Source organism: Colius striatus, chromosome 2 (assembly GCF_028858725.1).
Source record: "Colius striatus isolate bColStr4 chromosome 2, bColStr4.1.hap1, whole genome shotgun sequence".
Taxonomy (NCBI): domain Eukaryota; kingdom Metazoa; phylum Chordata; class Aves; order Coliiformes; family Coliidae; genus Colius; species Colius striatus.
In genome coordinates, this window is record NC_084760.1 from 77,405,976 (window position 1) to 77,433,819 (window position 27,844).

At 36.8% G+C, this 27,844-nt stretch overlaps 1 protein-coding gene across 7 annotated transcripts in view; it reads left to right on the plus strand.

The window, feature by feature from the left end:
- The window catches only part of LTBP1 (latent transforming growth factor beta binding protein 1), a 151,206-nt gene that overhangs the window by 56,229 nt on the left and 67,133 nt on the right, over nucleotides 1–27,844 (plus strand). For 4 of the 7 annotated variants that reach the window (XM_061991178.1, XM_061991172.1, XM_061991174.1 and 1 more), the window contains 5 exons: nucleotides 6,258–6,329; nucleotides 20,858–20,980; nucleotides 22,471–22,638; nucleotides 25,799–26,032; nucleotides 27,457–27,479. In XM_061991178.1, coding sequence (XP_061847162.1) covers nucleotides 6,258–6,329; nucleotides 20,858–20,980; nucleotides 22,471–22,638; nucleotides 25,799–26,032; nucleotides 27,457–27,479 — 620 coding nt within the window. The remainder of the gene's footprint in view (nucleotides 1–6,257; nucleotides 6,330–20,857; nucleotides 20,981–22,470; nucleotides 22,639–25,798; nucleotides 26,033–27,456; nucleotides 27,480–27,844) is intronic. The other 3 variants (XM_061991179.1, XM_061991176.1, XM_061991177.1) reach the window with 1 other exon arrangement.

The following is a 27,844-nucleotide window of genomic DNA, read 5'->3' on the forward strand; positions in this document are numbered from 1 at the left end:
GGGTTGTTTTTTCCCCCTTCCTTCTCCTTTAAGTCAGTGGTGCACTGTTGCATCTTTCTCAGCACAGGAAGGATAATGACATTGAATCATCTTTGCTCTTCCAGCTGGATTTATTTTTTTTTAAAGTTTGCACAGAAATGTTAAATTATAGAGGCGCCAGTTACTGCTTGGACAGAATGCAGTGAACTCTTGGGACTGCAGATGAACTTTTAAGTTTGGAGCCAAAGTTTTCCAGGCTCTAAATCATCAGTTACTTCTTTCTGTTTTGGTTTTTTTTTTCCCTGTTTTTGAAATATCTTCCTCAACAATTAGGCAAAGACTTTCTTATGATTTGTCATCATATTATAATGAGAAATTTCACATTTATTTGCATGATAGGTGAAGCTAGTCTCGAACTTTTGGTGAATTATATTATTGTTGCACAGGAACAGTCATCCTTCTCTGTCATGCCTTATTTTCATTACTAAATGATAGATGAGAAAAGATAACGTAATCTCTGTTTTGCAGATGGAGTGGACCTGCATTTAGTGGGTCAAAAATAGTGCAGAGATTTGTAGTCATTCTTATCTGAGACTTCTGGGCCCCTGTTATTTGTATAGATAGCAAGACTGGAAATGTGTTCAATATTTGAATTTTAACTTTTGTTTTTGGAAGCATATTTTTATCTTCAAGTCTTGATGTGTTAATAAAAGATTCTAGTACCTAATTTTTTATTCCTGTGGCACACAAATACAGTTTCTAAGAGAGACATGCATTTTGTATTGGTGTCCTGATTTTATAGCTTTTTCTAAAAGAAGGAGCAATTTAACTGCAACTGAAAGTCTTGTTCATCAGAACCGTGTGAACATCTAGAATGTTGCTTGGTTGGATGTAGGTGTGCCATGAGAAAAATCACAAAAGCCTGAAATATGCTTCAACCAAAAACTAGTTTGAACTACTAATAGAGGTTTTTGGTACCTGGTTCTAAGGGAAGCCCATTTGCTAATTCTTCATAGCTCAGGTGAAAAACTGGCCATCTCAGTCTGGAATCCACAACAGGTGACTTAGTCATGCAGCTGCTTAATGCCAACATGCTGGGCATGGTGTCAAGAGCAAGCAAACAGGAAGACATGAGGACACACCTGAAATCCTGCTCCCCAGATAAGTCCCTGACCTCACCTTAAAACCTCTCCTGAAGGGCAGTACACCACCCTTTTTTCAAAGCACTTAGTAAGAATAATTGTCTTTGAAATGCTAATGAGATGGGCACTGTCCTTTTATTATGAAAGCTTAATGGCTGGCAGGCTTGCTTAAGATGAGACAATTCAGAGTTCCTTTATTTGCCAGAAGACTTTTTGATCTGCATTTTATACCTATGAGAAGATGATCTAACCCGTAAAATGTAGAAACAATTCTTGGAACAGGACTGGGAACCCTAGTCTCTTTCCCAGTGTCTTTAATTACTTATGGTATGAGTCATGCTCACTCCTGCTTTCTGGCTCAATCTGGAATTGTTTTTTTTTTTTTTTTAATCTAACGGTATGATTTCCAGAGGAGACTGAGAATGTTACCATTTGGAATAATCCCATCATTGTGATTAAAGCATTCCTGGAAAGTAAGGGTTTGTGTCTCCGAGACATAATGGGATGTATTTCTCATGTTTGCAGGTGGGAGCTCTCACCATACATTAGTGGTTTAGGAAGGGAGGAGGAGATGGGTGCACTGTTTTCTCCGGATTAAAATAAAATGTCATCTAGCAGTACATTTTATCAAGAGAATGATTTGGTAGGTGTATGCTTCAAGAATACTAACTGATTCTGCCAGGAAGCTTTGTTACAAGTATGTATATTTTATCAGTCTAGATTTGATTTAAGAATGAGTTAAGCGTGGTGCTGTTCAATCAGGCCATGACATATGACAATTCTCCATGCGTGCAAATAGGGAATTTTCAGATTTCTAAGAACTTAATGTGATAAATTCAGAGTTTTGCAAGAGTTCAAGTGATCTTACAGAAACTTAGACTTTATAGATGTTTAGTTTGAACTTAGGCACACAACTTGAATGTCAAAATCTGTTTTGGATCTGGCTCTAAGTGTCCTTTGGGCATAGGTGTCAAATTAAGCCATATGTCAATGTCAAAGTGTTATGCTTCTGTAGAGGAAACAATTCCCAAAGACAAATGTAAATTCATTACGAGATTTAATGAAAGTCAGGAGTAGCTGCTTGAGGATTTATATTTTATCAAGTTGTCTTGAAAAAACTCATGAAAATGTTTCAGTGGTGAAAAAAGCATACATATATATATATATATATATATATGATATTGGATAAAAAAAGCTGAGATTCAAATAAATTAGTAGTAAGTTCTTAGTTAAGTGATATCCATGATAGTATCTCAGAAGATAAAGTCCCACATTAGTCCCACGTCATTTTGACCTGTTCTAATACTACACTAAATTAATACTACTACCCTTTTTATTGTAGACTTTTTTGAAACAGACAGACTTACATTTGCATTTTTGTGCTTCATAAACTTTAAGATTGACCTGTTTCTATAATAATATGTAATCAGGTTGCATTTAACATGGTTTTGCCAAAGGGAAGTCATGTTTGACCAATCTGATAGCCTTTTATGAAGGTGTAACCAGGTGGACAGATGGCAGTAGTACAGTGGATGTGATTTATCTCAGTTTCAGTAAAGCATTTGACATCGTCTCCCACAACATCCTCACAGCAAAACTGAGACAGTGTGGGCTGGATGATCAGGTAGTGAAGTGGATTGTTAACTGGTTGAAGGGAAGAAGGCAGAGAGTGGTGATCAATGGGGCAGGGTCTAGTTGGAGGCCTGTGTCTAGTGGAGTCCCTCAGGGGTCGATGCTGGGACCATTACTGTTCAATCTATTCATTAACGACCTTGTTGAGGGAACAGACAGCACTGACAGCAAGCTTGCTGATCATACTAAACTGGGGAGAGTGGCTGACAAACCAGAAGGCTGTGCTGCCATTCAGCAAGGCCTGGACTGGCTGGAGGATTGGGAGGGTCTTGCATCTGGGAAAGAATGTACAGGTTGGGAAATGAACTCTTAGAGAGTAGTGTAGGGGAAAGGGACTTGGGGGTCCAGGTGGGCAGCAGGATGACCATGAGCCAGCAACGTGCCCTCATGGCCAAGAAGACCAATGGCATCCTGGAGTATATTAGAAGGGATGTGGGCAATAGGTTGAGAGAGGTTCTCCTCCCTCTCTACTCTGCCTTCTTGAGACCACATCTGGAATATTGTGTCCACTTCTGGGCCCCTCAGTTCAAGAAGGACAGGGAGCTGCTGGAGAAAGTTCACTGCAGGGCTACAAAGATGTTGAGTGGAGCATCTCCCTTATGATGAAAGCCTGAGGGAGCTGTGGCTCTTTGGAGAAGGGGAGACTGAGGAGTAACCTCATTAATGTTTACAAATACATAAAGGGCGGGTGTCAGGAGGATAGAGCCAGGCTTTTCTCAATGATGTCCAATGATAGGACAAGGAGCAATGGGTACAAGCTTCACTGTGAGGATGACAGAGTACTGGAACAGGCTACCCAGATGGGTTATGGAGTATTCTTCTCTGGAGACATTCAAAACCCACCTAGGCAGTTTCCTTTGTGACCTATTAAGGGTTTTCCTGCTCTGGCAGGGCGGTTGGACTAGATGATCTTTCAAGGTCCCTTCCAGCCCTTGAGATTCTTTGATTCTGTGAAACATACTTCAGCAAAATACGTAAGTGTGTTCTTCAGTCTCATTAGCAGGTACTTTTCTCCTCACTTCAGTCAACTGCTTAGGGATATATATAACTTCATGTGTGCCTTGTTCCCATGGACTCAGATAGGGCTTTGATACATTGCAAAGAAGATGTATTGATATATTTTGAGTACTAGCCATTGCTCAGTCAGGACTTTTGTGTTGTTGCAAAGTCAAGTGCCTTGGCCTGAGATAGCTCTCACGTTTGTAAGTTTACAGATTGATCAATATTACTGAAAAACAAAAGAAGACATTTTGGAACAGATCTCCATTTTTGAGAGCTTCTACAAAGGACGATTTTTAAGACAAAATACATTTCTGTGTTACATGGGGAATGTTATGAGTGTTCAGGCTTCTTGCTAACGGTTAATCAGTACAAATAGGTTGTTTGAGTAAAGGGTAAGTAATGTAGGACTCTATCCAACTCCCATGTGGATCACTAGCCATCACTGAACAAGCTCCCTACTCCACTGTGACCTGCTTACGTTCCTGCTCTTTGTAGAAGGAAGAAACAGCTGCTAGTAAGCCGTTGTTTCCTGTTCAGTGTGGGAGTAGGGGGATGAAGAGGGAGAGGTTAAAATCACTGACCTCACTCCACCACTGCACTTTCTAGAGCAGCTGAGTCACCCTGAAAGGAAAAATGTGTTGCAGCACTGGAAAAGTCCTGGCATAGCTTATGGGCTGATCTCCATCTACTCTGGAAGACCTCTGCTTTTTCTGTTTTCCTCTCCCAGACTGTACTGTAGGGTATCATTCCTGCTCACAAAAAGTTAGTGAAACTCTCTTGGTCTTAGTGTGAATTGAATCAGGTCTGTAATGGCAAACATAAACAAGTTAGAACATAGTCAGTGCATCTACAAACCTCACTCTGCCAACATAAGCGTTAGGAATTCCATTGACATTTTGGGGGACCAGGAATGGGCAAGTACATTGCACTTTTGAAAGTCTCATCTTCAATTTCAAGTATTTCTGATATTGACGTTGTGAAAGCATTGGAGCTGCCTTGGAAATAAATGTGTAACCACCACCTTATGGTGAGAGATGAAATTTTCAAATTCTGTGTTAAAATAGTTGTAGTCATTGTAAAGATGGAAGAGTATATGTTCAAAACTGAGAGCGTTGTTGCTATATTTTGACTCATACTGTTCTTGTGTTAAACCATTTTATCACTTGAAGCAATCTCAAAGGAAAAATCTTAATGTTCTAATGAAGTAATTATTTTAAATCATTCACAGCAATTCAAATCATCACTTAAGTTTATCCAAAGAACAGGAAAAGCTTTAGAACTAATGAAAATAATGGATTTTTTCTGCTTTTCCTACCCTTTTACTTCACCAGTTATCAGTTTTAAAATAAGCTGCAGGGACAAGTGTGCAATTGAGGCATCATATGTGAAGTGAAGCCAATTTGAAAACTTGTTCTGTCTTAATTTACAGTTTAGGTGCAGTAAAGATGGAAAAGAATGCCTCTTTTTTGGGAAGGGGTTCAGTTTTATTGGCCTGCTGAACATTTAGAACGCTTTTAAAGGAAAACAAAAAATCTAACAAAATGTAAGGTATCTCGGCCGCAGCATGCAAATTATGAAAAACTCTCTTGGCTCTTATTAAAGACACTTATGTGATCATAGTGCCAGAAGGTTATTCCTATACATCTGATAAAGTACTGGGCTTTGCCAAGAGGTTAGCTTTTAGTGCATAAGCATACAAAAACATTATAGCTCTCAGTTACGTTGTTATAACCATTTAAGAATCAATAGACATTTTTCTGTAGTCTCAAAGGCAACCTTAAGTGAAGGAAAGAAACAATAAATAGGAATTAAAAACTAGTTAACTGAACACTTTTGTTTTGGCAAAATCAAATTCAGTCTGTATTTTGCAGTTTTGTTATGCCCTTGACAGTTAACACTGATCAGGCAATAAGTGACAGCGTCTTCTAAAACTCAGCAACTCTTCCTTAAATCACAAATGTGCATTTTTTTCTTATTTTTACCTTGTTTAATTTTTTTTTTTCATCTAGTTCTTTGGTATTTCAGATATTTTTTAGTTCAATGTGACGGGAGAAATGACACCCAACAGTCTTGGTTAATGTTGAAGATACATCTACTTTCCAAAACTGCTTTTATTTTCAAAACCTTTGAGTTTCCATCGTGAATCTGCACCTTCATTTTTTCCCAATATGATATTTATAGTTGATTTGGGGTAGTACTTATTTGAATATTTGAGAACAACTAGAACAAAAGATAATGTCTTGATTTCAAAGACTTCTTTTCTGGAAAAAAATACAAATTTGTCAGGATAATTGAAGACTTAAATGGCATATGTGGAAAGAGGTGGAATTAAATGAAAGGTTGTACAGGTAACCATAAATTTCTTCACCATTTATTCTTAACTATAAATTGTAAAAACTTACAATTATTTTTGATTTTACTGTTAATAATTGTTTGGCTGTCAGACATGCTAATTAAGGATATAAATCAGCAGTATTTAACTGACATAACTTTTTTCTTCAGCTTACCATGGATACAGTCCTATGATGGAATGTCCACAAGGCTACAAGAGGATCAATGCTACATTTTGTCAAGGTATGATCATGCTCACAATTGATTTTGTTTATTTTGAGTACCAGTTTTGTGTGACAGAGTCTTTGATATTTATGACTTAGGTAAATGAACTGAGTCCATTGATTTGTATTTGAGAAAAAAGTGCTGAGGCTACTTGGAACTCCTTTCAAACATTGGCAACTCTATAGGATCCTTTTTTTTGTTTCAGGGCAAAAAACTGCTAAAACTTTTACCTATGCTCATATTTTCTTTGCTGTATAAAGATAACTTCATTAAGGATTCATTTACTTTGGTTTTCAGTAGAAATATGTTGTTCTGTCAATTCTTTTGCTAAACAGTGAACCTACAGACTTAGTTAAGTCAGATGAAACTAGCAATGAAGAATAATTTCTGTAAGAGTGAAAAGTATACGGTAATTGGAGAACAATTCTTTTGAACTTAAGAGGTTAGACAGAATAGTACTGTGAACAGCCAGGCAATGTCACTGCCATGGGAAATTAAAAACCCTGCATATGTGGCTGCCATGTAAAGCAGTGACCCATGTATTTCAACAATGAACATAGTGCAGATGAAGATGTATGGAGTTAGACACTTAGTAAGTTGTGCCAAGATTATGCCCTGTATCTCCTGGCTGTAAGCACAGAAGTTATCAAAACATACAGGGTTGTGAGATCTGTGCAATCATACAGCTACACAGAAAGACTTGGGGCATTAAGGCTGCAAAGATAATCAAGGGACTGGAACATCTTTCTTATGAGGAAAGACTGTGAAACTTGGGGCTGTTTAGCCAAGAAAGAGACTCGTGAGACTGCGTCTGGGATATTGTGTCCAGTTCTGGGCCCCTCAGTTCAAGGACAGGAAGCTGCTGGAGAGAGTTCAGCGAAGGGCCACAAAGATGATGGAGTGGAGCATCTCCCTTGAGATGAGAGGCTGAGGGAGCTGGGGCTCTTTAGCTTGGAGAAGGAGAGACTGAGGGTTGACCTCATTAATGTCTACAAATACTTAAAGGGCAGATGTCAGGAGAAGGGAGCGAGGCTCTTCTCAGTGATGTCCAATGATAGGACAAGGGGCAATGGGTAGAAGTTGGAATATAAGAGGTTCCAAAGAAATACAAGGAAGAATTTCTTCCCTGTGACAGTGATGGAGCAATGAAACAGGCTGCCCAGATGGGTTGTGGAGTTTCCTTCTCTAGAGACATTCAAAATCCACATGGATGAGTTCCTACGTGACCTACTCTAAGTGGTCCTGCTCTGGCAGGGGCGTTGGATGATGATCTTTCGAGGTCCCTTCCAACCCTTGAGATTCTGATTCTGTGAGGGGGGAGCTCATGAACACTTTTAAGTACCTAAAGGATGTACATTGAGAGGATAGGATTACACTTTCTGTATTGTTCAGCAACAGGACTAGGGGTAATGGACATAAACTGGAACACAAAAATTTCCAATTAAACACAAGGGAAAACTTCTTTCCTTTGAGGGTGAGGGAGCCCTGGCACAGGCTGCCCAGGGAGGTTGTGGAGTCTCCTCCTCTGAAGGTTTTCAAAACCCACCTGGACACATTTCTATGTGACCTGACTGAGGTGAACCTACTTTAGTAGGAGGTTAGACTAGATGATCTCTAGAGATCCCTGCCAATCCCTGTGATTCTGTGATTTAGATTTTCATGGCCTTAGGTGTCTCTATATGACAAAGCTGAATAAGTAACCCTAGACATGTTCTTTCTGTGCATCTTGGAGTATTGAACAGATGCACCAGATGAGGATGTAGGAAAAAGTTTAATTGTTTGTCTGTCTTGTTTGGCATCAAGTAAACTAGAGAAAGGAGTTCTGAGAAGATATGAGCAATCCTGCAGTGGTGCTCTGTAAAGAGATTTGAGAAGGAAAGGGAAAATGAGTTCAAGAAAGGATGACACTGACCCGTGGTTGCATTTATTAGTCATTATTGACACTGCGAGGGTAAAAGAGATCCTAACAAATAGTGGTGGGACAACTGTTTGTTGTCCCAACAAATAGGGGTGGAGAGGAGGAGAAAATGAAAGAGTGATTGGTCCTAAAAGATATATATATATATATATATGTAGTCACTTTGGAGGTAATGTTAATTTTCTTTACCTGAAAACTTTTAGTTAACATCTTGATGACAGAATGTGTAGAAGCCAGCCATGTAAAGAAATGATTTTACCAACCCAAAACCACCCCCATTTTGTAGAGCATTAAACACAAACATCTCACGGCTTCCACTGCTGAGGCAGATGTGAACTGGTACCTGAAAGTGTAGCCACTTGAGCCTGTCCGCTACTCAGTTCTTTACCCTAGTGGTTTACTGAGTTGCAGGTTAGGGGCATTTGTGGGATTGAGAGAGAAAATTGGGCTGGGTCATTTTTTAAAAAACTAAATGAAGGGAAGCTTCACATTGCATTTCAAAAATTTGTTTCCTGATCTGCAGTGAAAGATTGTAGAGCCCTCTTACAAAAAAGGGGTTGGAGTATGTTGGTGGCAACTTACCTGTGAGGACTGAAACGTGAAAGGGAGAAGGAGGCAAGCGTAAGGCATAGATGGGCCACCTTTTCATGCTTCAAATTAAATATGCATGCTTGCAGGTGGTGTATGTGGTTCAACAAGATGTCTCCAGCCATTTTGAAAGAGATTGTGTCATTCCACATATTAGTTATTAAGCTTTTCAGACAATGTAAAAGAGAAGATTTTTAACATTTCTGGCACCTCCCAGATGCTTTCTCCTCTTAATGCATTGGTACCATTATGCATCCCTCTGAACATGGTCCATTAGAGACGTGAGCTTGTCATATCTTCAGCAGTTGTGTGCAAACCCCACTGTATACACAATAGTTTCATAGCAGCAACCCAGCAGGCATTTAAAGACATGTGGGGCATTCAGTTTGTTTCAAGGGATTGTACTTAGGCACTGGCAAACAGTATTTCAGGGAGAGTAAGATCCTTAATCAGAGACTACAGAAAGTTAAAAAATGGCCTGGTGCTTGTCAAGGTTGACAGAAGTACACCAGAAAGTTGTTTCATTGAGCAGGCTGATAGAGAGGGAGAACATACGTCTTTGGGGAGGAGCATTATAGGGAGCTAAGTCTTGCCATAGTAGTGTGCATAAATAGAGCTGTACCTGGTAGGCTAGTCAGTTTGTTTTACTGCATTGTGATAGTTTTTCCCCTGACACATTTTTGTACTGCGTAGCTAAAACTGCAAGAAATGCAAGGCTTTAAATAGTTTATGCTATTATAGCTATCATTATCTCAGAAGAGAGCTGTAGACTCTAAATATAACTTGTAGTTGATACACAGAAATTTATAACCTGAAGTGTAATGAGACATTAGGTGTCAGATTATCCCACCATGTTGATGAATTGATAATGGGGAAAATCTCTTAACTTTCTGGAGAGGACAGAGGTGGTGTCTGCAGCAGGTTCCTTTTACTGCCTTATCAAGGCTTGGATGTCTTCTTTGTAAGTTACTCACCAACACCCTCCAAAAAGGAGGTACAAATAAGGAAGGAACTGGGAAAAGGAATATCCATGAAACAAAGCCAGTGTGAAATTTAATCCTATTGAAGTAAATAACAAGCTTTCCATTTTGTTTCAACGGGTCAGGATTTTGACATCTAAACAGCCATCGGGAAAGACAGCTTCATATGTGGAAGCTGCTGGCAGAGTGCATTTCAGTCCTGAAATGGTCATTAGCATGTGTTTCTCAATGGGTCAGGCAAAAGTATCCCGATTGTGTTTATCTGAAGCAGATGTACTTTCCTAGAAGATAAGACAGGGCTAATGAAGAAACAGCTATCCATTTGAGAAACACAGAACAAAACAACAGCAATATCTGTGAATAGAAAACTGTTTAAGCTGCTGGGATGGGGGGGGAGTATTCATATTCTTGTAGTAATCCTTATAATTAAATTTGAAAGGGATGACACAGCATGTCCATATGCAAGTATACATTTTAATTAGATTATTCTTTGCTGAAAGGGTGTGCATGCTGTGTCCATGCTCAGAAAGAGCCAGTGTTGCCAAACTAAGTAGTAATGGGGATATATTTCTGAATCCCTGCCTGCAGCTAAAAGAGATTGCTGCTTTCACCTAGGTATTGTCCAGATTTCACTGCCTTTGAAAGCTCAGGCCTAAAAGCCTAATTAACCTTTTGTACTACATTGTTTCTGCAGTCAAAGGCCTCTGCAGTTTATGAAGCTTATGTGGTATTAGTGTGATTAATAACCAAGTCTTGATTTTTTTTCTTTCAAGTGAGTGAACTAATGTAATGAAACATTCTTCTCTCTAATGTGTATGTAGGACAACAAAGAACCATCTGTGGGTATGCTATTTTGAACGGTTTTGTGTAATTGCTATCAAGAAAGCTATTTTCCTCCCTCAGTTAATTATCTTTTCAATTGAGTGATTTATGACATGTACACACATGGATGCCCTAAGGCTGTCATTAAACCCAATATACAGCTTATCAGAGTTGCAACTTTGTTAGAATCCACATGCAATGCTAAATTCTAGTTCCCTGTTTAGAATTATACTTACCATTTCTTCCTTCTGCTAATGGTTTTCTTGGAAAACTGAAATAGAATGAAAAAGCAGCTGGTGAAAAGGTTGGATTCATTTTTCAGGAAACTAACATATTGCCAATAGAGCACTTTAAAAATCTTATCTTGAAGAACTGGAAAAATACCTAAACACTTGTTGTTTTTCAGTGAAATAAAAAGTTGTGCATAGACATTCTTGAAAAATGCCCATATGCTTAAAATTAAATCTATATGAGCTTGCAGAGACAGGTAGGTTGATGGATCGAATTGTGTAATCATGTACTCTGAGAGTTCAAGTTTTTTTCCCTCAGCTTCATCATCATTTAAAATAGATTTTGATGGTATGTTCTGCCTTCCTAAGTTTGTCTCTAAAATACAGTAATTACATTTGTTTCCTCTTCATGTTGTATATATACGTTTTGTTAGTTTCAAGTAATAAAAGAGCTTTGCTTCATAAGAAATGCTACTTAATGTTACTTAGCTACTAGGTTAACAGCCTTCTTTCAAAGAAGTTCTTTTATGATGGTCAAACTGAGAAGTAAATGTATCTCCAGAAACTGGGCTGGGTTGCTGTTTGGACATTGATGATGTGTTTGAAAAGTGTAGCTCTGCAGACTTGCATTGCATTAAATTCCATGCAGAAGCACAAAACGAGTTGGACTGATTTCTCCTGCTGCTAGTCTGTTAGCTCACAGAAATCAGTGGGTCATTTCTTAAAAAAAAAAGCAACTGTTTTCTCTGTAGTTTTAAAAAATACATATTGCAATAGTTTTATTAGCATCCAAACCGTGTAGTTAGTTTCTTTTACCCCATGTTGTTCCACTAATCAGGTTATTATTGAAACTATCAGCTGTAATGGAGGCTGTAGAATCTGGATATTACATTTTTCTTAGAACCGAGGATATTAATAGCGGTTAACAACATAGCTGTAGCAGAAACAGTTGGAACCATATTGTCAGTGGCATAAGTACATACAGTGGTAATTGATTTTCATAAAGAGAATAAAAAATGATGCCCGCATATTGAGCTAATTTGAAGATGGCTCAGTCAGATGGCACTCCCAGTGAATATGCTAGCATATGCCAACAAGAATGAGTCAAATTTTGACAAATGAGATATAAGTGATATATTCCGGTTGTATGGAGGTGTGAGATCACGTGCATATTAAAGTGCTAAGGACATGAAAACATCTGTCAAGGCAAGTATTAATAACATTAATGACTGACCACTAGGTAATTTCTAATCAAGAAGTTGCCCAGTATTTTGACAAATTCTAATCGGTATATATTTGCTCTAGAAGGTTTGTTTTGCTTAAATGCAGTAACGTATCTTAAGTGTGTGCAGGTCTTATTGAAAGGCAAGTTGCTTCTTTGCACTGAAAGAAATATTTTACATTCAATTTTATTAATTAGTCATTTAAATTGTCAGTTTTAAAAAAGCATAGAAATCTTATTTCAGAGCTAAATGCAGAAGTCACCCTTCAGAAATGTACCTCTTCATGTTGTTTATGCCTAGAATCAGCTGTGGGCTGCTGATGTTGAGATTGCTTGTGTCTTCCGGCATCTGGGATAGAGGGCATGAGAAGGGCTGCAGCATTTACTACCCATAAGTTTATTCTGAATATTTCAGTACAGCTACCAGGGCTGTGGTGGTCTGATGAGGCTTTCTGCTTTCTTGGCCGAGTCTCCATGAGATTTTCTGGATATTATAACTGTCCTAGCTGGATGCTGTTGCATATTTAGTTTTTGTGCTGTCATGTCCCATGTGATGTCTTAAAAGTTGTGAAATTATAGATTGTTTTCTACTGTTTATGTATGTGATGACTTAAAAAATCCAAACTTCTCATTGACTTTTGACAGATTTGTTCATGTAATCAAGAATCACCTACCAATGTGTAAAATAGAAAATTATTGTATACAAATGGGATCTATTGTTTGAAGAGAGGAATTATCATTTTAATTAATACTAAATCACTTCTCAGTGTTCTTCAGCCTTCTTTATGAAAATTTGAAATAGCTTTTAGCTACTTCAACATAATATATCAAAAAACCCAAACTCTAACTCATTTTTTATAATTGATACTATAATTTCATCTCATATCATTATCAGTGCCTCTGAAAGAAACTTGACTGCATTCTTTACACGAATGATTTCTTTCAAAAAACAAATTAAAGACTATTTCTGTTTACATTTGCATTCTTCAGAATTCTTATAGGGACCCCTGATGTTTTTGAATTCATAGACTGTTTTTCTTGACAAAAAATCTTTTCTTTAAAATTAATAGATAGATTTTAATAACATGCTGTCAGAAGATTGTGCCTCTAACCAGAAGACATTAATAAACATGTATGTTCTGTTCTGGAATTTTGTTTTTAAGTTAAGTATTTAAATGTGGCTAAATATTCCAAGCTGTGATGGTTTTGATAAGTATAAATGCAATGTGTTAAGCATGGAGATGAAAGGATTAATTTCATTTATAGGAATGTTTCAAATTCCAGTATGTCTGTGACCAAATATGGGGCTTATGCACTATCTGAAAAGGGTAGAGAGTGGACTTGCTGCATTTGTCCAAAATGAGCTTAAAAGGCTGAAAGCAGAGGAGACAGCTTTACACCACCTTAGTGTTTCCTATGATTCTGCATTAGGCCAGCTGGGCCTGGGTGGTCTGAAGAGCTGTTATAATGATTAACACAGCCAAAACACAGTGAACTTCTCTTCCTAAATAGTCTTCCAGCTGGAGGCTACCAAACGGAAACACTACAGAGCTGATATTCCAACTGTTAGCTTTTGTAGGTTGGTCTATAGCTGAACAGTTCTATGCTGATCAACTAGTCCTTCTGCACCACTTTACTTGAATATAGCAGGCATCAGGCCCTTCAGGTTGTGTTTACCTTTCAATGTGTAGAAGACTATCAGGCTGTGAAGCATTTTCGTATCTACTTGCTGAGGAATCTAGTAAAGTATTTCAGTAAATGAGGAAATTAATAGGAGGTTACAGTAACTTTACAATGCACCCAATAATGCCTCAGCATGTTTTGCAGTAACCAAGAAAAGCGTATTCTTTCAACAATAACAGGTACAGATCTTGTTATAAGTAGGCTCAGGATTTTTTCCTAGGATTGGATGTTTACACTTCACATGGTTTGTTATCCTTGGAGCAGGGATACTCAGGCTATGTTATGGTGTCATTAATCCTGGAATAAAACTGAAATGATTCACTTCCTGAATAAGATTGAATTAGGCATGCCGTTGCTCAAGAATATTGCATGTAGGTTTCCAGTAGAGAACCAAAGTAGTGTTGAACAGCAGCTAATGCAGCCACAAAGACTTGTTTTATTCTACTTTAAAAGCCATTGTAGAATTGGACAATGCACGCAGAACTCTGGAAGATAATACTACATTGTAGTAGATTCTGCTACATTGTACTCTTCTATACACAAGGACCTATACACTAGCCAGAGAGAAACCATCTGTTAGAAGTATAAATGCTTTGCAACTTAAATTTGAGTACAGAATTAGATCCATATCCCAGATGGAACGGAATTTGATCCATACCCCTTTTTGAAGTTTTGATTCATATATTTCTTTCTCAGTCATTGAAATTCCCCAGTGTGCAGTGCATGTAAGAACTGAACAAATAAATCAATACTTGACTAAAAGAGCTCGACCCTCATAACATAGATTGAGATGTTGAAAAGCCACTGGGGTTTTGCATCTTTAAGCAAGGAAAAGAATTGTTTAGAGAAAAGGAACAAATAAAGATTAGGCTGTTTTTTAAAGTTTTCTTGATTTTTATGTCATCTGGACTATTCAGTCCTTCCCTAAATTACAGTTGTTTAGAGGAAAATAGGTTGTTGTATTAACTGTTGCCTTCACCTAGACTTAATGAAATTTAATTTGACATTGTGATATTCAGCCCATGCAATTGCAAATGTGTGTGGTCATGAGTAAAAATTGAGGTCACTTCTTCATCTGATTCTGTTAATTATTTGGAGTATAACAGTCTAGTAAAGTGCTTTCAAAATACAGTTGTGTTTTGGGAATTTCTAATATGAAACCTTGAAGATGGCCTTACCCTGGACAAAAATACAAATAAAATTTCTTTGTGAACATTCTTAGAAAGCAAGGAGAAAAAGCCATGAGCAGAGTAAAATTCCGTTTTGATGTCTGAGTTATCCATTCATTTCCATCTTCTGTCTACTAATTAATGCATGTAAAGTTCCTTGAAGGTGAAGTTGGTTTTGGACTTTCTAAACCTATATATAATTATAGATAATTGCCATGATATATAACAAGTTCTATGTTAGCTTGTCCTTTCTTGTTTAAATGACTACCATCTCACATTGTTCCCATCTTCCTCCTTTGTTTCTGTTTGGTTTCAAAGGATTGTTGTTTCTGTTATAAGGTCAGGAACATTATTTCATTTGTGGTCACACTCTTTACTTGAGCAGACAAGCATTCAGTTAGGAAATGGTTGGTTTCATTTGTGGATTTTTTTCCTCAGGAAATTCAGTGGCAGTGAGTCATTAACACATTGCGTTTTCTGAGAGCAGATTGACTTGACACCCAGTAGACTTATAAAAATCCCTGGGAAGGTATCAAATACTAACTGTTGCTGTTAAGAGAGCCTGTTATAAGTTCTCCATAGTGTGGAAGATTGTGGAATAGATTAGCAGCAGTTTGGTTACATTGTCTGGGTTGTTTGGAGCTGGGAGCGCTATGATAGCTCTAGGGGAGAGCATGGTGGCTGACCTTACCGTGTATCAATCTGTGTGCTTAGAAGATACAGGAGGAGATGAGACAGAGCAGTCTTATCTGTACAGCACCACTGTTAAGACCCTGGTTATGGCAAATCTTCTGTGCATATGGATGAACCTGTGAGAGTGTAGTGATCAGTGGTGCATCTGGGATGGCATGGACAACAAATTCAAAGTAAGAGTAAAGCTTTCATTTACTGTCAAATTTCCATGGAGATGGATTACCAAATCTAGGAGCACAGTGTGTCAAGGACTAGTTCCATCTGTCTGGCATGTAAAGAGTGACAGCAAAGGATCAGGCTGGCTATGCAAAATAACAATGCTGCTTTCATGTGAGTCAGGTTACACCAATTCATTACCACTGAGAAGGGTCAAGTCATTCACATTATCAAGCAGCAACTATTACAAAATCAATACTTTATTTATTACTTCTTTATAAATCATAAAAAACAGCACCTAGAAAGAGAGTTTGCTGTAGAGCCATGCAAGGAGCTGTGAGAAAAAGCTTCTTACTTAACCTTTTTTTTCTGTCACTAATGCAGAGGCTTTTTACCAGTGGAGCTTCGGTACTCTGTATATGTCCATATACAGGAAATACAGAGGGCTAAAAAGAAGGGAGGAAAAAAGTTTTTTAATCTTGGATCAGATTTCTTTTCCAGCTACTTGAACAAGTTGAATTCAGTTCAATTTGTACAGCTGGGCTAGGAAGCATTTTGGGTAGGTAGCCTTTTAGCACAATCTGAAATAAAGTAAGTACATAGTAAATCTGGAAGATTTTTTTTTAAGGTTTTTTTTACCCAACGTTGTTAAATAAACACTATTCTTATATGTATGTGTATATCTTTTGAAAATGCAAGGGGTTTTTTTGATCAGGTGTAGCTTGTTTCTGTTGAATGCCTAGATAGGCATATGTAATTCAGCTTAGAGCATCAGCTCAGTAATTCTATGAGCTCATAGAGAAGACATGACTTGGAAAAGAATCATTAAAAAGATACTACAATTAAGTTATGCTGAGGCATCAGAACGTGCAGAATAATGTTAACTTTAAAAACTGGTTGCATTTAGCTAGAGGGATATCTGTATCAGTAGCTCTAGGGGGAACATTCATTGGTACTTAACATACTATAAGCTGGTACTTTAATGTGGCAGGGCCCACGTTAAATAATGATAACAGAGTACATGTTAATGGGGCGTTATATTTTTGAATACTAGATGTACAAGAACAGTTCACCTGGAAAGAGATTTAATGCAGAAGCAGTAATGAAAACGTCTGTGAATGTTTCCTGCAGAATAGCCGAGTAATTGGGAAAGAAAAATGTCTGTATATTGACAAAATATTGGAAGATCCCATCTACCTGAACATTAGTCACTTCAGTAACTAATGCCATGAAACCTTCACTGTTAGTAGGCAAAACTCTACAACAGGATTCTCCCAGCATCTCCAAACACATCTGATACGTTCTATGCCAGTTTTTCTCATCGGTGACATGAAGTAAAGTTCAGATCTGAAAAATTGTGCATAATTTCTTTTTAGGTGATATTTAAATCAATTTACTTTAAAATTCACAATTGCAATTTATATAAAGACTTTAATATAAGCTATGTTAAAAAAAATGTTATAAAATCCAAATAGCACAGTTTTGCTAAGTAGGTATTCAAAGCTACTCAGCTAGTTGATGTCTGTAAACAGTAACTAAAATTTGTCATGCAAAGGGCAAAGTTGTTGTTTGTTGTGGAAAGCAAGATTTTGTACCCCCTTTCTGCACAACAGAATCTTTAAAAATTCCCTGTAAACCCATTTCAGTTCAGTAGATACGTTATTCAAAGTTTAAAAACTACCTGAGAATTGTAACCATTTTTATCTTCTACAACATACATATATGGTTCTACAAATTTAAAAGATGTGGTTCCTTTGAGTAGTATAGGTAATACTAATGTTGTGAATAGTACGATTCAATTCAAGGCAGAAAGTGGGTTGCATACATTTTTTTTCTCTTGCCTATCTGTCTTTTCAGGATTTTACTTTTTCTTTTTTCCATGCCTATATACTTTAAGCATTCAAATAATAAAATTTCTCTATACATATATAAATTCACATACTAAAATAAAGCTTGATAAAAACAATGAGTTAAATCATCATCTAATAAAAGAAAAAATCACCATTAATCATTTTCAACATTGAAGGTATGAATGCACTTATGTTAAGCTATATAATTACTTGCTTAAATATATGTAGAATGGTAGTTAGCATCCTAGTTAGGAAGGAAAAGTGCCATTTTTTTTATGATGACAACACAGAATGAAATAGCCATGTACTTTAGTGGTTAAGAAACAACAGACTTGGTCTTTTCTTGAAAATAAGTACAAAATTGAAGTCAAATAAATACTGTTTAAAATAGATTTTCTTTTTTCACTTATTTGAAATTTAAATGCCATAATCACTAAGCAAAGCATTTCTGCTAATTCTATATAGATATATATTCCAGAAAAGGTTACAAGAAAAGCAGCATGATATGTGTCCCCCTGGGACATACCTTCCGCTTTTTCCCAGTAGTATAGGTTAATTTTCCTAGAGATGAAAATATATACTTACAATTTGTACAGGCAGAAAGTTAAATATCTGGCTATTACAATGTAGAAAGTGATAGTTTTTCACTCTATATACTAACGTCAACATCAACAAGTAACTACTATTAAATGATAAAAAGCAGAAGTCAGATTAGAATAAAAGAACACAATCCTTATTAATATATGGGGGGGGGGTTTGTATTTTCTTTTGTACATCTCTTAATTTCTCCTATGTTTTTGCTCTTCCTCCAAAATCTGTATGTGCTTTTTGTCTATTTGTGTGTTTAATTTGTGTATTTGTGTAATTGTGTTGAGAGTTTTCATTTTTAAATGAACCCAGATATAGAGATTTTTACTGTATTCAGAGAAGTAGCTTGTCTCTTCCTCCAACATCAAAGCAAGTAGAATTATTCCATGGTTTAGCATTTGAGGACTGAATTAACAAGTCCAATTGTCAACAGGTAGAAAATTCAATAGTAGGTTCTTCAGTGTTTCAGTGTTTGCTTTGTTTTAGCTTCTAGTTTTCTAGGTATTTTATGGTGGTCTTTTCCAGTATGTCCCTTATCATGCCTGATGTTTCAAAGCAGAGAATTAGCAATATGTCCTTTCTTCCCCACAACTTTACAATCAATATGTTTCTGTTTAGGGATGTTTCAAAATGTCTTCAGTTTACTATCCATTCAGATAGAAGTTCATTCCTCACAACAGTCAAAACATTAATGATATTGAAACATTGATGATCTTCCTTTTGGGATTAGTTGGCACTCTGTAGATGAATAAAGAGTATTTTGATATTTCAGGGCAAAGAAAGAACCTAGTCTGTCTGAGCAAGGAAGAAATTGTCTAAAATTTTCCATTGAATGCGTCAAAACAAGTCTAGCTTACTAAATATTGTGTAGTTGTGCAATCCTTAAATAAGGTGCTTCTTTGCTTATATGGGACGTTTAACTGCTCAAAGATTGGATCGGTCAAAGGTAGACTGCTGTAGGAGAATATTTCAGTAGGTTTTTTTGCTTTTTTTGTATACAATTCTCCTTTTTAAATAGTCCACCCCGACTGAGGTCAGAAAGTCATGTAGTCTGGGAATTTCACTTGAAAATTCCTTTGAGGCAGAGCTGATCCTTTGTAATTCATGTGGTTTCCATCACATTTCATCCAAAGTTCTAGGATATAAATTATCGCTCTTTCTCAAGTGTGGTTAAGTGCATAGAGGTGAAATTCAGGCACATGGTGTCAAGATTTAGGTACAGCATTGGAAGAGCTGAGGAGTAAGCTCAATACTGCATATTTGGAAAAAAATCACAGCTGACATGGCAGCTACTGCAGTCTGCTGTACTGTGAGCTTAAGTCATGTGCTTCTATGTGGTGGGACAGATAGCCAAACTTGTGGAGAAAAAAATGAAGAAGGTTAGAACATGAAAGATTCTTTCTGTAGCTTTCCAAAAGCAAATTTCAGCATATGTGTTAGGTTTTACATACTCAACTTCTTACTCTCATTGATTATGTTTAATCAGGCTGCAATGGACAATAAGGTCAAATAAAGTGGTAAAGATTTTGTAAACCTAAGAGGAAAGGTAATAAATATTATAAATTTTAGATAAAATGATTGCTAATACCTGATTTCCAAGGAGATAATTAGAATATCTAGGCATCCACTTGAAACTTGTTTACACAGCAGGGTAAGCAGTTTTTCGTAGCTTAGAAATGATACATGTAAACACTTTAAAGTAGGTCTGTTTTGGTGTGCTGTCTCTCTTTTTCTGAAAGAAGAGATATGAAAATTTAGGAGACAGACAATTATAGATTGGGAGGGTTATTTTTAAAATTTATTTTTATTTTAAGATTTTGATTATCCCTGCAAGCTACATTGTTTCTCTCTCCTGAAATAAAGTCCCAGTTTGGCTGACTTAGTTGCAGGTGGTATCCAGATGATTGTCAGACCGGTCCTATTCTTAAAGTAAGTGAATTGTAGATAGAATCCCAAGTGTGATAAAGGCCTGAGTCCCAATGCTTGGGACATGGGAAAATAGTTCAGTGACACCCTGAGAGGGATGTTGATGCAGATAGCATCACTGATGCAGGTAACAACAAACTTTATCAAAGCACTTATCACTTATTACAAAGTTGTGTTCCCATGAATGCCATTGATTTTGCCCCACGTCACATGTCTTCTGTGCTTCCTGAAGCATGTTCTTGCTATTAAGAAGATAAGCTCTTTAGGCTAGAGATTATATTTTTGCCTTGTTGTGTTCCAGCACAATAAACCTTCAAGGACTACCACATACAAATTGTAATATAAACTTAATTAAGTATGTCAAGCACTGTTCCATCCTGAATAAAAGAACTTGTTTCTGTGAATGTTCTTGTGAGTTGTGTTTGACTGTGAAAGCATTCATCTAGTCAGGAAAAGAGGAATTGATAAGCCAGTCAAAATATATTTGCTTTTTTAAAATTTAGAGTAGTTGAGGGTAATGTATAATATAAATGTAATTGGTTTATGTTTTCAGCAGTGTTTGAAAGGTTATAAACCAAATGTTGTCAGGATGGGAAAAAGTGTTGGTTGCAATGTTATCTCGTAACAGTTCTCTCGCACATATTTTTAAAAAGATAACATCTGAAGAAAGAAGAATATTAATACATGTTTTAGTATGTGATTCATTTCATTTTTCTCATAGATATCAATGAGTGTCAGTTACAGGGAGTATGCCCAAATGGTGAGTGCTTGAATACCATGGGCAGCTACAGATGTACCTGCAAAATGGGATTTGTACCAGATCCTACCCTCTCAAGATGCATACGTAAGTAACAGTGCTGATTAATGTACCAAAATAGATACTTAGTTGAACATTAAATGCAATTTAGACTGGCCTCTACTTTTCGAAGCTGTCCCTCTATTTTTTACTGTCTCTGCCTCCTCAGCTTATTCACTTTAGTCAGTCTCGGTGCTCATGCTTCTTTTCTTTGTCCAGCAAACCATAGTCTCCACCAGTGACTGTCAAGAATCCTTGCCATCTTTTAGTTTTCTTGTTAGAAAACCTTCAAGGTCACATTTGTCCTCCTTATATACTCAATCTTTCTACCTAGTCTGGAATTCTTCCTGCCACAATTTTTTTTTCTAATCTCTCCTAGTTCCTCAGCCAAAATCATCTTTGTGTCCTGCCCTCCTCACTTCCACCTCTGCAGCTTTGACCTGAGTAGTTTCCATTACTAAACATTCATCCCAGGATAATCTTTAGCACATTTTCCTTCTGATTAAGAAGGATTAAAAATTAAGAAATAATTAGGAGAAAGAAAAAGTTATGAACAGCATGAATGCACTTATTTTCCTTTGTTAGTCAGCTCTTGGTTTGAGATCAATTACCTCTGCAAGAAAAGAAGACATAGGAAAAAAAATGAATCACTTAAGTTGTTTAGGAAGAATATTTACAAGTGATAAATACCTCATTTCCCAAACTCCTTATCTGAACTATCTTTAGATTTATAAAATATAGTCTAGAGCCAGGGGTAGGTTATTTTTTTCAGCATAGTTATGCTACTAATTAATGACACTCAATTACTGAAAAAGTTTTTCAGCATTTTGAAGAATTTCTTACCACTTTTCAGTTTAACACCATAAAAAAGGAGTTGGTCTTCATTTTTGCTTTTACATGTCATGTTGAAAATCAGCTGGTCTTTGTATATTTTTAGTGAAGTGAACATATTACCCAGAACTGTTAACTCTATGTTCAATGTGGGTGCATAAATTAGAAAGCTGGATGAATCTTAGCTTCCTGTTACCTCATACTAGGCATACCTTATAGCATTTGGCTCTTCCACATTAAAAATAAGCATAATAGAACGTAAGTTTGTAATTGGGTCTTCTTTTAAGAAAGTGTCGTGTATGATACTTCATGCATTTGCAGTCTTATTTTTATAGCCTACTTACATAGCTACTGGAATAATTCACCTGTAACTTGTCATAACTGTATATTTCCAGTGATTTACCTTAGTCTTCAGCAGTTGGACTTGCATACAAGTGAGAGAGATCTGATTCTTACATTTTATTGTGGCAGCATGGCAACAGCTGGTTTGGGTTTTTTTTTCATTAAATATCTTTTATATTGGTCTAAGATGAGTGGAAATTCAGGAGCATTTGATGCAAAATAAGAATTTTCTTTTACGTTGTGATTATGGCTTGAGATAGGTGTTTGAAATAAAACTTTTGCAAATGGTAATATAAATCCATTCGTGTGTCTCTGTTGTACTTTTAATGTGAACAGTCCCATCCTCTCTTCCACTTTCATTGCAGCTGATAATCCTGTAGTTGCTGAAGAGAAAGGACCCTGCTACCGGTTTGTTAGTGCAGGAAAGCAATGTATGCATCCTCTTTCTATTCAGCTCAGCAAGCAGCTTTGCTGTTGCAGTGTTGGCAAAGCCTGGGGCCCACACTGTGAGAAGTGTCCACTTCCAGGAACAGGTAAGAACTGCCTATTAAAAATACAAGCTCTTGCCCCCATCCTATATTTGTTATGCATGTTTAAAAACAAAAAATATCCAGGAATTGATTTTAAACAAGATGTGTCCATCGGTAATTTAGGACAGTTCTCTATGTGATAGTAGAATAATCACATAGGGATTTGTGATTAAAACACACGTTTGCTCTATTCACGTTTGATATATTTGATAGAATCGATTGCATAACATTATTTCCGTCACAGAATATGTCGTTGAGCTTTGATTCTCCATCACATAAGATAAATTTATTTGTACATTATACTCTGACTGTAGATGCGGGCAAATGAACCCAAAATCTAATTAATACTCTTCAGTTGTTGAGGGCACCAGTGAAAGGATGGCAGCTTTTGAGAATTAAGTTGCAGAACTGCATGTATTATAGTTTACATTACAGTTAGTGGAATATATGTGGGCATATCTCTGCTTTCTAACCTTCCTTCATGTATTTACCACCCATTTTGAGGAATGTGCTACTATGATGTTGCCTTCTGAATGCTGGTAGTAAAACATTTCATGCTACCTTTCACTTAAACAATTCCTTGCTTGATAGGGACCGCTGTGTTCACTTGGAATCCTGCTGTTTTTTAAATATAATACGGACTTGGAAAATACCAACTTGTTGGTCACCACCCTCATTTAGGCTGCTCATAGATTAAGGTCCTACACTACATATTATAGATACTGATTGCTGCTTTTGAGAACCTTCTATTCCCCAATTTTGCTTAAAACTTAAATGACCAAAGTTGGAGTCTTTAGTCAAAATGGATTTAGCATTGTTGTTTTTTGTCCAAATATTATGGTCAAATTCATCTTTAAGAGCACCATTGCTGGTTGTAATATACATGTTGTCCAGACTGCTCAGTATTTTAGCACAGATATTTGTAATAGTAATCCCCTGTTCTTACTGAAGTCAGTGCTGAAGGTGTCACTGTTTTGATACAGGTTGTGTGCTTCTCTGGAGTATTTTCTAAAGATTCAGATTTTCAAAACTAGATAGCTGCTTGGGGAAACCCACAGCTAGCACCATAGACAGAATGAGAGCACCAGATTCCTTTCTTTTTAAAGATGGGCTGACAGAAGTGGAAGTGACCGACATTTTTTAGCATTTCAATTTATTTTTAAAGCCACTGCATGACCATTGGGTTGCTGGGTCATGGGATAGGATTTTAAAAGTCCATTTCACTCTCAGATTACCATATTCCTGTGTTTTTTAAAAAAACTATATCCTCATCAGATGACTGTCATTTTAAATGCAGATGTTTTACACCTATGAGAATATGCCATGAGACTTTATGCCCAGTTGTGTGTATTCTGGAACAGAGAATACATCTTTCCATTGACTACTCTCTAGTCATTAAAACCACATTGTTTAATATTATGCAGAATTGGTTATTTTAATGATTTTTCTTAATGAAAAAAGACTTTAGAAAGAAAATCTATGCGTGGAAAAACCTGATGAGCACTGTGGGAAACATTTTTCCCATTTCATGACAACTTTCATGACTTAAAAACATGTTCCTTTCTATAACAGGTTAAATTCATAATCTTTCAGAGTTTGCTATGAAAAATGTGTTAAAGTGGGATGCTCCAAAATGGGGTAATGTATTTACTACAGCATCCCATATTAATTTAAAAGTCATTGAATTAAAACATCGTGATCTTACTATCTGATAGCTTTTAAGTATTTATACAAAATAGACCAGCTCTATTTTGAGAGAGACTGAGGCCAGCTTCATGTACTCAGGTGTTTAGAGTGCTATTAGAGCTGTGGTAGAGTAAGGCTCACGTTTCTATTCTGCATTTGAGAGAACATGACCCAAAACAAGACTTCCTACATCCTGAGTATGCATCTGAAGGGAGGACAGGCATCAAATTTCCTCCTTTGACCAGAATTCCTACCCTCAGTTGAGTGGTGGTGTGGCAAGTTGTGGTATTAGTATTTCCCAACAAAAATTATTTCATCATTCTGAATCATTCAATTTAATCAGTTTGATTCTTTCTCTTTTCTATTACAAAGACATCATGAGAACACAGTATGCAATCAATACATGCTGCAATTTAATATATAACCTAAAGAATTCATCTGGGGAGTACCCATAGCTAGTATTTTGTGGTTTTATTTTGGATGCTAATTCATTTTATACCTCTGATATGTTCAAAGCAGGATTTGTGAACTTGCCAATTGCCCCACTCTGCACATCTCTTAAGAAGCTGTAAGAAATCGCATCAGGCATGTGGGAGAGTAGATCTTTGGTGTTTCATCACAGCACAGTTTTACCTAGAGCAATGAGGACAAGGAAGCACTTCTCCACTTAAGACTCCTGAAGGTCTCCCTGTCCCCAACAGGAGCGTAGCTATTGATCTCTGGTGAAGAGGAAGGCTGACCTGTATTCCTTTTTCATTCTAGTCTTCCACTAGGACCATAAAACCTGATACTCGTGTAGAGCAGCTGCAGAGATCAGAGCAGGTGCTGCTGCTTGAGTTTTATTACCTTTTTCTCTATCAGCTTTATAAATTAGATTATTTCCCTTCTCTTCTATTGGTGATTTGGCTTTTTATGATCCCCATCCTGTTTTCATCCAGCCCACTGAGGTCGGTGGAAAAACTTGCTAAATTCAGTGGAATTTGGATCAGAGCTGGAATGAGATCTCTGATGTAGCCAAATAGGATCATGTGAATTAATGTTGTTACTGGTTGATTTTCTTCTGTTCCTCTTGTACAGGGGTGGTGAGCTTTTGTCCTTCAGTTTCTGCAAAAAAGAGAGTGTTAGAAATAGTGATCTTCATTCCTTATGCAATGCAGATGATGACAATTGGTATATTTAAATTCGTAATGAAGAGGATCAATATAAATAATTATCTTGATATAGCAATAGCTTTAAATATAACTGAAGAAAAATGGAGTGGAAACTTCCTGGGAGTAATAACCAGAACATGCTTTTGAGAGAATGCTCAGTCATATTAGCATGCAATACATAACCTGTCTTAAAGTAGGGGGTTTTAAAAAAAATGTATATACAATATGAGATTAAATTTAGTAGTGGTAGTCATTATATTTTCCACTATGTCAACATATTGCACTTTTAGACTCCTAAAAGGAATATTTTCCCATCCCAAATCTAGCTGCTTTTAAGGAAATCTGCCCTGGTGGAATGGGTTATACGGTTTCTGGCCCTCACAGAAACAAGCTATATCATCACCCTGCAGTTAGAGTACAGCCACCTGTCATTGGCAAGACCCCGATTACTCAACCTGTTGCTAAAGGTACTTCTCCTCCACCTCTCCCAGCAAAGGAAGAGCCAGTGGAGGCACTGACCTTCTCACAGAAAAGTGAGACCGACATGGCTGTGCAAGAAGGTAAGAGTGGAAAAATTTAGTCTTTCTATATTTCAGTGGTATGTTTCTTTGTGGAGATGCTTTATACAGTGCAGGACAAAGAGATGTCACTTCCCAGAGCAGTGTCCCATGTCATGGAGCTTATTATGTTACATGAGGCACTTCTGAAATTTTATGTATAGCTCCTACCAGGTACTGAAAACACCATGGAGAGAGAGAAACTGCTTTAATATTATTAAATTTTATGCTCAGAAATGGTAAACAGTTGTTGTAAGACTTCTTTTAAAGGTATTTATCATCTCTAATGTATAAAAAGGGTCTCAACTTGAGCTTTGGTGTAGTAGTATTTGGGGAGGCTAAGGGGTTTTCATCATTTTCCTTCTATGATGATGTGCACATGCATCCCTTTCACGTGATTTGCTCTCACTCCTGCAACTGTGCACTATATTGACGTGACTATGTTGGATCCGACCCTCTCTCATGGGCTGTTAGTTGACTCCTCTAAGATATTTTTTTCAGACATTGTTTTCAGCAAACTCCTCTAAGAACTTATAGCAGGTGAAATTGTCCTGAGTCTAAAACAAACGCAGAAGCAAAGTAATGCAGAAAGCAGCACTATTATAAAAATATTTGCAGCAAACTCAGCCTGAACTAACTGTAGACAAGAAGTACATATTTGAGATTTTTATTTCTTGTTCTCCTAGTTCTGATAAGCAGTCCTGCTAATACTGAAGAAACTAGAGCAAAAAGAGTGATTATTTATATTCAGTTTTGGGGTTTTTTTGGTTTTTATTTAAATCTATCCTGTGGAAAATGTTGATTGTGAAAAGAAAAATATTCTTTTTTAATAGAAACAAATAGATTTTCACCAGTAAGAGATAAATTCAAAACAGGCAAACTGCAATAGCAAATTTCTTCCTCCTCATAAAAAGTCACTTTTTTGGAGGGGAAAAAAAAAACCATCAATTTTGCCTGTCTAAAGACAAGGCAAATTTCAGATTTTGATTTTTTTCCAATAAATTCATGCAGATTTTTTGAATGCTTAGTTATGATATTGATTTCCCTATAAAGTAATAACAGTTGTTGATATGCCTTGCAAGGAATTGTAAAAGTTTAAGGAATGAGTTAATAACCTATGATTTTCTCCAATGCTTCTAAGGAAACAAACCATTGGGAATCACACAGGGCAGCTGAATACTAAGTAATTAAAAGCATTGAACATCATGTAGAATCTTACTGTGGTTTCAGGTTAGTTGTTACACTTGCATCAGGAACATCACTTCAAGTTTGCATCATTCTGGAATTGTTACCGAAACAATTTCAAGTTAGAGCCTGAAACATTTCTGTGACAGCAACAACCACTTTAAATGTGCTGGTATTTTTAAATAGAATGTGTAAGTAAATGTTACGTGAAGACTAATTTTCTTTCTTCTTTCTGATTTTAGTGGCAACTGCAGCCCCTGATCAGGTAAAAACTTGATGTGATTTGTCTGGAAATTAGAATGCAGACCATGTGTATGAGATGTGAACAGTAACTATGAAAAGGATTTATGGTTTATGAGGAAGAAATGACTCACAGCAGACTGACAGTGCAAACCCTAAACAAAAAGAGCACATTCTTATTACTGTGTACAACAACAGGCAGGTAGTGAGGTACAAGAAAGAGATTACTTTGAGGCATCTTTAGGGCATTGGTGGAGGATCTAGTACTACATTGTTTTATCCCATTCTGGAACCTGTATTTTAAAAGAGAATATTGCAAAATGCGGACAGCATGAGGGAGAGCCACAGATGGTGACAGCTAGAGAAAATGAATGGGACAGAAACAGTATG